The sequence below is a fragment of the Meleagris gallopavo genome, chromosome 6, assembly GCF_905368555.1.
Source record: "Meleagris gallopavo chromosome 6, MGAL_WU_HG_1.1, whole genome shotgun sequence".
Lineage (NCBI taxonomy): Eukaryota > Metazoa > Chordata > Aves > Galliformes > Phasianidae > Meleagris > Meleagris gallopavo.
In genome coordinates, this window is record NC_139409.1 from 1,850,354 (window position 1) to 1,859,864 (window position 9,511).

General features: G+C 43.8%; 1 protein-coding gene across 1 annotated transcript in view; it reads left to right on the forward strand.

The window, feature by feature from the left end:
* LOC100303683 (vasoactive intestinal polypeptide receptor) overlaps positions 1-8,806 on the forward strand; it is a gene marked incomplete at its 5' end in the record, with an annotated part of 63,314 nt that extends 54,508 nt beyond the window's left edge. The window contains 4 exon segments of the mRNA NM_001303178.1: positions 558-649; positions 5,080-5,209; positions 6,233-6,274; positions 7,788-8,806. Of these exon segments, the coding sequence (NP_001290107.1) occupies positions 558-649; positions 5,080-5,209; positions 6,233-6,274; positions 7,788-7,979 (456 nt within the window).
* Between the last annotated feature and the right edge of the window lie 705 nt (positions 8,807-9,511).

The window sequence follows — 9,511 nt, forward strand, 5'->3', positions numbered from 1 at the left end:
CAACTGTCCACTATGCTGGTGAGGTGTAACACTTGCTATCCGTTGTGTCCAACTTCTCTCCAGAGAAGAATGCCCATCAGCACTGAGCGGAGACCTGATTAAGTGAATACAGCTTTGTGTTTTGTCTTGGTTCCTTTGGCTCACTGCCTCGGTCTTTGACACGCTCGGCAGCCGGTCCCATGTCACCGTCTCCCAAGGGCTTTTGACGTCCGTCGCTCCGCTAACTCCCAAGGCTCCTTTCCCACCCTGTCGTCAGCAGGACGTCGTGCATAGCTGTGCTCTATGGGTTTGACATCATCATACTTGGGATGTATGACACAAAGTCCCAAGCAGGCTGATGTCAGGCCCAAGATGGCTGCCATCCTGTGTCGGTTTACTGTGTGCTCCTAGAGTGGGGTTCTCTGCTCGTGGCTTTTTAACAACGGCTTGCTCCGTGGCAAAAATATTGCAGTGAAAGGCACTCCACTCCTTTAACTATTTCTTCTTTTCACTGCAGAACAATGCTGCAGGGGCGTGATTTTTAACTTTCTTTTTCCTGTTTCTCTCCATCCCAACAGGTGAACTTCATTCTCTTCATTTGTATCATCCGTATCTTAGTCCAGAAGTTGCATTCTCCAGATGTTGGACACAATGAAACCAGCCAGTATTCGTAAGTCACGGGCTTTTTTTACAGTATTGTATGGTTTTGCAGAACCCATTTGATATTTTGTCAAAGTACTGCATCTGTCTGCGTTTTTGCTCATCACAATTGTGAATTTGTTAATTTGTTAAAGATGATCAGAAATCAAGAAACAGGCCTTTTGCTGGTGGGCATGAGAGTAAGAGTAGTGTTCATGAAAAAAAAAAGGCCTTTTTCATTGCATATTTCAATATTTAATCAATATTTATTGGATCCTGAAGGCCAGAGGACCCTGATGAAGAACGAAGTGTATCCATCTACAGTATAGGGGCATTTTTATCTGAAGCAGTTGCCCTCTACTCACTTCTTCAGAGTAGAAATTGAGAAAATCCATGCATTCAGTAGAATCTATGGCAGTTTTTCCATACCCTAAGGATGATTCCTGAACAAGATTGCATTAATCCATCCCTAATGCACTCATTTCTCTTTGCTCTTGAGAAACAAATTTGTCTGAGAAGTTTTGCTTATCATATAGCTTTTGTCCCGAGGATATAATGTTGACCTTACTGGGGCTCTTGATAATGAACAACATGCAAGTGAAATCAGAATTTGTCTCAGTGTGTAAGACTGGTCTTTGGTGCAGCATTTTAAAACTACAAGAAATCCATTTTCCTGTATGGATTTTTTATATCTTCAATGCAAATAAAATAAAAGTTCAGACATTGTCTCATTTTTACCTCCTGCTACTGTCCTGGCTTTGCATTTCAAATATCCTGGATGTTATCAAAGGATTTCTAGAAAATAACTAAAAAGGAAAAAGAGTAGTGTCTACCTGCTCACTGTTCATAAAATCTTCTTTACTTTTTGAGGGAGCTGTGTACTTTGAAGAATGTGAACTCGGTTCATCCTTCAGCAAGATGGAAGACTTAAAATGAATATAGACCTTAAATATTGACCAACCACAACTCTGTGTCTTTTTCTCTAGTGATGGTAAATCACGTATTTCATCTCCTTCCAGAGATTCTCAAATTTATAAAGGAGAATTACAGTATTTCACCTTAACTTCTCCCTGCAGCACACAAAGCCAATGATTTCTTTTTCCATCATCATAACACAACAACGTTACCAGACCTGTGTTTTCTATCGCATCTCTATGTATTTCAAGTTGGGCAATATATATTCCCAAAACCAAGACTGCAACAGCTTTATCCGGGTGGATAGATTAAATCATCATATTGAAATATGTTCTAGTACTTACTATGCAGCAGCCTGGGGCAGTTGGCTCACGTTCATCTCCCTAGAAGTGCTGCCAGCCACTCATCAGAAGGGTTATGCCCAGATTACCTAGCAGATCATGCTGAGCTTTGAGCTCACAGCTTTTTTCTACTTATTTTCCAGTGAAGTACGAATTGCCAGTAAATCTTCTTTGCCTGGTAAACAAACCTTGCATGACAGGGCAGCAAGTAACAAAGGCTTCCCCGCGTTGGCCTGTCAAATAGGAACCAATTGCAGAAGGATGAATGATCTTCACATCTTCAGTTCTTCACCTTCCTCATCCATCTGGAAAAGCATTTCAGCTTCATTCAGGCACAAATCAGTCTCTTATAGGTGTCCAAGCCGTATCAGATGCCTTAGGATGTTTGATACGCTTGTCTGGATCTGGCATATAGGACACTGCACCTGTGGGAGACTTGTGTGTAACTTGTGTATGTATACAACCAGACTCCATGGTCTGTCTGAAAGTCTCTACTAGAGACTATTGACTGCAATGAGACATGAGGCACCATAGTCTCCTGTAGAAATTAAGAGTCTCAACTTGAAGTTTGGATCCCACCAAGGGTCCTCAACGTTTAGTGTTTAGATGGCTAGCTGTAGAGACACCTGGAGTCATCCAGATCCTGTTATAAATGACATTAATTGGTAGGAGGCTGGTTGGAGGACTAGATGATCGTGGAGGTCTTTTCCAACCTTGGTGATTCTGTGATTCTATGATTAAGCATGTAATCTGCAGTCTGGATCCTTTTATAAGTCATACCCCTGCTACCTGAAATGCTGCTGCTAGCTTCAGGGCTTCGTCCTGCAGGACCCAAGAAAGCTTACCAAAACCTGTTGGCAATGACATGCGTTGGTTCCCCCTGCCACATCTGTGATAAGCAGGCTTTAAAATGACAACACTGTGAATTCCATTTCTTCCTCCTCCTCTTGTTTATTTTATATTGTTTATATTTAAAAAATAATGTGTTGATGTGTTGATATGTTGATAGAATTGCTCAGCTCCAAATGGTTTCAGTTTATCTGTAGGGTAGAAATTCAGGTATACTGCTGATTCACTCACTCATTAATGCTACAGGTACTGAGCTGGGCTTTAATATGTCAGAAATTGTGAAAACAAGTCTTCTAAAACAGTTTTCTGCAAATGACAGAGATTTGTGCAAGAGCAGGACAGCAGCATTTGGGGCAAATAGAAGAAGAAAACACTTTATTTTCTGCAGAAGAAATGTTGAGCAAAATTCATCTCATTTCATTCTGTGCATGTTCATAGTTCAATATTATCATCAAAGTTTTCTGGGCAACTTTCCATTATGTGTTCAGGAGCGAAGTGTTGTTTAACTCTTACCTCTCCTAAGGAGAGGAATGGGTGCAGTGCTGGGTAGTGGAGATGTGTTTTTCCTAAATCATCTGTCACCACGTCAGAGAGGATAGGTATAAGAAGTGCACTCTGTGACAGGAGGAGAAGGTAATTAATTTTTTGAGAAGCATGGTTTCCTTCAGGTAACATTAACCAGCCTCAGAAAGCCTCCCATGTGCATTTGTGTCTACTGCACAGCCAGTCTTTAGCTTCCTGGGAGAAACACACCATGACATATGGAAGACAATTCTCCTTGTTGCAATTTGTAGGGGGATTTTTCCAGTATTACGGAGCCAGACCAAACTTGCCTTGAGGATGACATAAAATCCAAAACATCACTCGGTATTCTGGGAAGCTTAGTGCTGAAAACAAGAAAATGGTTTGAGGTGTTGTGAAAACTGGAGGATGGAGCTCCTAGGGGTTAGGGCCCTGCTCATAGGCTGGTTCATGATAGTGACAGTCCTTGCTTCCTACAGGCATTCCATTTGCTTGGAATGAGTTGCAGCCAGCAGGTATTCCATGGGGAACCACAGCCTCCAAGCAAAGTTTTAACATCAAACTGTCATTGGGCCTGGCCCAGGGAAAGCCAGAAAGGTCTGCTGGGAGATACAATAATGAGCTGATAAGCATCGTCTGCATAATGCTGGCATGTCAGCCTTCACTGCAGGTCTATACAGATGGAAAATAAATGAAGATAGTCTGGGGAGACTGAGCCAGATGGAACTGGAAGGGTTTGTAGATGGAAAAACAAGTATCCCAACACCTTTGCCTAAGCTTCAGTTTCTCCAGAAGCCTCTGGGAGAGAGGGATGGAGAAGGATGTGGGTGACCAAGAGAGCCAAAATCCCCTTAAGCATTCTAAAGTTCTTGATTTCCTTTTTATTTTTTATTTTTTTATTTTTGTCAGCTAGATTCTAATAATGATTAGATTTAATAAATTATCATCTCTTCCTAATTAGACCACTCATTACCCAGCCTGATGCCATTAAGCACTAATACTGTTCATCCCCCTCCTTTGGAGACATTCATTGTGCAATAGCCTATCATTATTCTGAGCTAAACATACCATTTCTCTCCCAGAAGCTGTAATTTCCAGAAATCCTAAGCAAACAAAGAAGACACTAGATAATGGTTTAGCTTGTAGAAATGAAAAAAGATCTCCAGCAGGAGGGGAGAAAGAAATACCTCCATTAAAGTTACGGGGAATAAAGATAGCACATTTTATGTTGTCACCGCATCTGAATTCACCAGCCATCTGCAGTCTGCAGGGGAAACAAACTGGGGCTGATGGCTCTCCCTCAGCTGAAGATGTGTATTTCTTTGAGAGCTGTTCGTGAGGAGGAAAGTGAGCATGTGGAAGCACTCCCAGCACAGTACTTTGTTCTGTGAACTGCTGTAGCTAGCAACTGACTGTGCCCAGCAGAAGGTCTGCTTCTGTTTCATCACATCCCAGCCCAGGTTGTTAGAAGGATCTTGGGGAGAGTAAGCAATGGGGAACTGATCTCAGCTCCCTCCTTTTTGGTATAGCCCAGACATTTCTGCTTAGTGGGTGAGGGCAGCCTGCTGACATTGCGTTGTTTGAGGCTGCTGTTGGAAGCCTGGATGTTCCCAGGACCTCAGGGTAGGTGGCCCACATCACATATCCCAACAAAAAGAAACATTTAGTGTGCATGGCTATCCCCATCACGGTCCTAGTAATCAGCAAATATGTACTGCATGCAGCAAATTAAAGTTTCAGGGTTGCATAAAGTTCAGCTGCAGGATTTCTCATCAGTTTACCCTACAGCTCCTCTTCCCTCTTCTCTTATGACTCATGTTTGTCTTTCCAACAGGAGACTGGCCAAGTCCACCTTACTGCTGATCCCTCTCTTTGGCATTCACTACATCATGTTTGCTTTCTTCCCTGACAATTTCAAAGCAGAAGTTAAGCTGGTCTTTGAGCTTGTGGTTGGGTCATTCCAGGTAAGTCACCTGTCCAGGTAAGTGGACCACCAGTCTGACCAAGAAATAACCAAACCTGTGATCTGAGCTTTCCCAGACATGCCCAGTGTTGGTCTTGTGCCTTTGGAGAAGAAGCTACTTGTTCCAACTTGGCAAGAGTGGAAGATAAACTTATATTTTACCTATATATTTATATATACTTTACCAGGAGTTTCTCTCTCTGTGTTTTAGGCACCTGCAAAGAAAATACACCTCTATATGCTAGTCCCCCTGGGGCTTTTTTGTACTTACGAGGAAAATCAAGCATGTTCATCCAGTTTAGATATCATTAACACAGTAAGATGTGATGAATAGACTTCAGGAAGAGTCTTTCTGGCCTTTAATGGCATCCTAGTCTATGACCAGTTGGCTTTCATGAACTATCTCTTCTGCTAAAAAAGTTCTGCCTCTAAAGCCTGCCCAAGTAGGATTGCAGTTTATTGGAGGAGAAGGCAGGTTCCCCATGAGGACACATTAATCCTGAGGAAACCTTTGATGGAGTTTGCTTTGTATACCTTCCCACAAGCCTCACCTCATTCACACCCAGCGTTGGGCTGTTTACCTTGGCCTTGCTGTTGCATGAACAGAAGCACTTGTTTGTGCAATTGCATCCATCCGTCAAGCAGCTGTAGCCACTTTGTGTTCTCAGTCTCTGCACAGTTCAGGTTTCCCCAGGAAAGTTGCCTCTGCTATCCCACCAAATTGCCTTCAGTGCTTAAGATTGAATGGCCAGGTGTCCTGCTTAGAGCTGAAGTGATGCCTGATGGATTTAAGCACCGATCTGGAGCAAGCCTTGAAGTCAAAGCCTTGCATCTGCTCCAAGGTGCCTTAAGCAACTTTCCTCTTCTCCTTTTATAGGGAAAATGTGATCCGTTGATTTGTAAGAGGCACCTTAGCAGTTCCCTGACAGTATGCCCTTTCTCCAGGGCTGCAATGGGCTTGGGTTGTGATCTAGGAGAATATAAGCTAGGAGTTGCTAAAAGCCTGTTTTCTCCTTTCCCCTAGGGTTTTGTGGTGGCTGTCCTCTACTGTTTTCTCAATGGGGAGGTAAGATCAACAGTGTAGCCTGGTTAATATTTGCTGCTAAGGCAAATTGAATGCTTGTGGAGAGCAGATTAAGGAGTGTCCCATTCCTGATGTTACCACACTAGGGAAACCTTCCAAGTCAAGTCACTCACCTCAGATAAACAACTCAACCATTAGCCAGAAAGTTTCCAGCACAATTAATAAACATATTAGGACTTTAATAATTGCTGCTGAGTCCTTCCTTTACTCATGAGATGGTATCAGCAAAACCTTGCCTAAATCCTGAATTAAAGAAGGATGTGCCCATCTTTCACGCTCTACTCAGGTTTAGAATCTCCTGAAACTTCAACCTCAGAATCAGACCCACTGCCAAAATGGAGGCTTGTTAGTGCAGTGATATTTTTGTACCATGCTCCATCTGCCAGAAAGATATTCAGCAGAGACTGATTAAATCCAAATGGTGAAGTCTACTGGGAAGGTGTGAGCAGCTGGGAACTTGGAGCTGCTGTCAGATGGAGCATGTTCAGCTCAATAAACTGTCAGGAAGGAAACAGCTGTGCTCTGGGCTTGTGTTCCAGCTTCCTGAGGAGAGGAAGAGTGTCCAGAATCAATTTGCTCTCTTAGAGCTCTGATCCTTCTTCCAGCCATGCTGATGCCATGTGGTCATCACACAGAGCTCAGCTCCAGCAGAGACTTTAGCTAGTGAGCCTGTTTGGAGCAGGGCAGTGCCACACAGATTTCCTAATGGTCCAAAACCCAAACAGGACTGATGTATCTTATTATGCCCAGACCAATGCTAGGTGAACGTATTTCCAGCTTACAGGTGTTGATCTTGACTTTCCCACATTTCCAGCACTGGAGTTTGCATTTGTGATGTCCTGTTCTTGTGCTTGTTGAGCCCAGGGACCCTCAGACAGAGCTGTTTTATCTAATTCATGCCACGATCCAAAACTTAGCACTCAAAGCCTGCATGAGGGGATGGGGACTTCCATTTGTGTGGAAGTGTGGCCAGATTTGTGCAGGGTTGGTGTATGAATGGTGTAAACCAAATGATGTGTGTAAATACCCTGAATAGAAACAAGTAACCTCCATCAAAAAGCACTGCTTATTGATTGCTTTACAAACAAGCTGCAGTTAAATCATTTTTCCTGGGACAATAAACAATTAGATGTACTGAGGGGCGTGGTTTAGTGGGCAAATATTGGTGGTTGGTAGATGGTTGGACTGAGTGATCTTGGGGGTCTTTTCCAACTCAGATGATTCTACAACTATGAAAAGTAGGAAGAATCCCAGTTATACTCACAAACCGTAGTAGTTGAGTAGTCTGACATCTTCACTTTATCAGATAAGCAACTCCCCATGCTCACCTTTCTGCTTAAGCTCAAGGATTTCTGCTGAGGGAATTTACTTGCTGCAGCATTATCTCTCCCCTGTGTGACTAGTAGTTATTCCCAGGTTCAGTGACCTCTGTAAAACAGTTATTACCCCTACATATGCTCTCCTCTGCTGACTTGCTTATCTTTCCACCATGTAGGTCCAAGCTGAGCTCAAGCGAAAGTGGCGGAGGTGGCACCTGGAGCGGTTCCTGGGCTCAGACATGAAGTACCACCACCCTTCCTTGGGCAGCAACGGCACCAACTTCAGCACCCAGATCTCCATGCTGACCAAGTGCTCACCAAAGACACGTCGGTGCTCCAGCTTCCAGGCAGAATTCTCTCTGGTTTGATGGAGATTGGCTCTCTGAGCACTGAGCATCCAAGAGAGAGAAGGATCCCCAGGAATCAGTTACCTATGGACAAATCCTTGTGAAATGACATGCTCCACTTGAGCCAACAGAGGACAGAAAACTGGAAAAGCCATTGGCATCCAGAATGAGATCAGACAAGCTAAGAGGCAGAGAAATACTTTTCCTCTCCCTCTTTTCAGAGCTTTCTCTCTAAGTTGGTGCCCTCGGGGGCTGACAACGTTGAGTAAAGGTCCCAGTCACTTGAGGAGAGCCTGGGAGAATCTAATGTGCTATAAATACTGAATTTTGGGGGTAAGGGAGGGAAGAGCCTGAGTTACTGGGGCTTTCCCAGAACCGACATCTCTGAAACAGATAAATTGCACTTTTTGTTATTGTTGTTTTAAACAAGCCAGTAAAGGACAGAGAGAGGGAGACAAGAAGTGGGGGGAAAAAATGCCAAACTTATGAATGTGCCAAAAGCCCAGTCGCTAAGAAGTGGTGATGTGATGCTGGAAGCAGCAAGAAGAAGGGACAGGAAGAACACAGGCAGGAAGGGCAGAGGCCAACCTGCACTGTGCAAAGAAGCTGCAGCACCAGGCAAGGCCCCGGAAGGATGCCCCAATGTTGGAGTGTGTTCTGCTAATTGCTCACCATCCTCGTTAGCCGAAGCTTTCCATGTGCCATTGGGTGCCCTCTGGAAGAGCAGCTTGCAGAGAAGGACCAGCACAAAATGGCCTTCTTTGTGCTGCGTTCAGGACATCAACATGCTTTGTTTGGTTGTTTTCACTGAACGGTTTGCACGTATAAAAACCAGGTACAGATGCCCACTGTGGAGTATGGCTGTGTTTTTCATATTTGTTCATTGAACCTGTAGATCTTGGTGCATTACTGCACCCAGCATTATTAGGGATCGGGGGAAAGCAATTGGTCTGCAATCCATTTGCACTTGCTTAGTGCACACTGCCAGGAGAGGGAAGATGTAGAACCCGGTAATCCTTAATTGAATCAGGCCTGACATAAGGAGCCATTCTCCAGATGAAAAAATTAGCTTCACAGCAGCAAGCAAAATTGCTCTCATCAAAACAAGGTTGGCTCAGCACGTAACTGGCACTCCAGGAGTCGGAAAGGAGTGAGGGAGCTATTAAATTGATTTCTTCTTCAGCTTGTGCAGGGAGCTTTCATCCTATGATGAAGGCACTGTTAGATCTTTAAGAGACGCATGTGCATTTTGTGTCGTTTTTGAAGACCTATTAGTTTTCACACTGGGGCAGTCCCTGTTTGAAGGATGTACATAGAGCTTGCTGAATCCAAGGGAACTGTTATTTTTTTTTTCTTTTCTTTCCTCGATAGAGGGGAGAAGGAAAGGAGTGAAACCAAATCCTGCTCTGACACACCAGGCTGGTGGTTCACAGCTCATCATGTGAGCTCTCATTCCCAAGCCATGCATCCCAACCTTAGAAAATAGCCTATGGATGCAGATGCTGATGGCTGTTTCCCACCCAACTGCATTGTATGAGGTCACATCAGTTTTA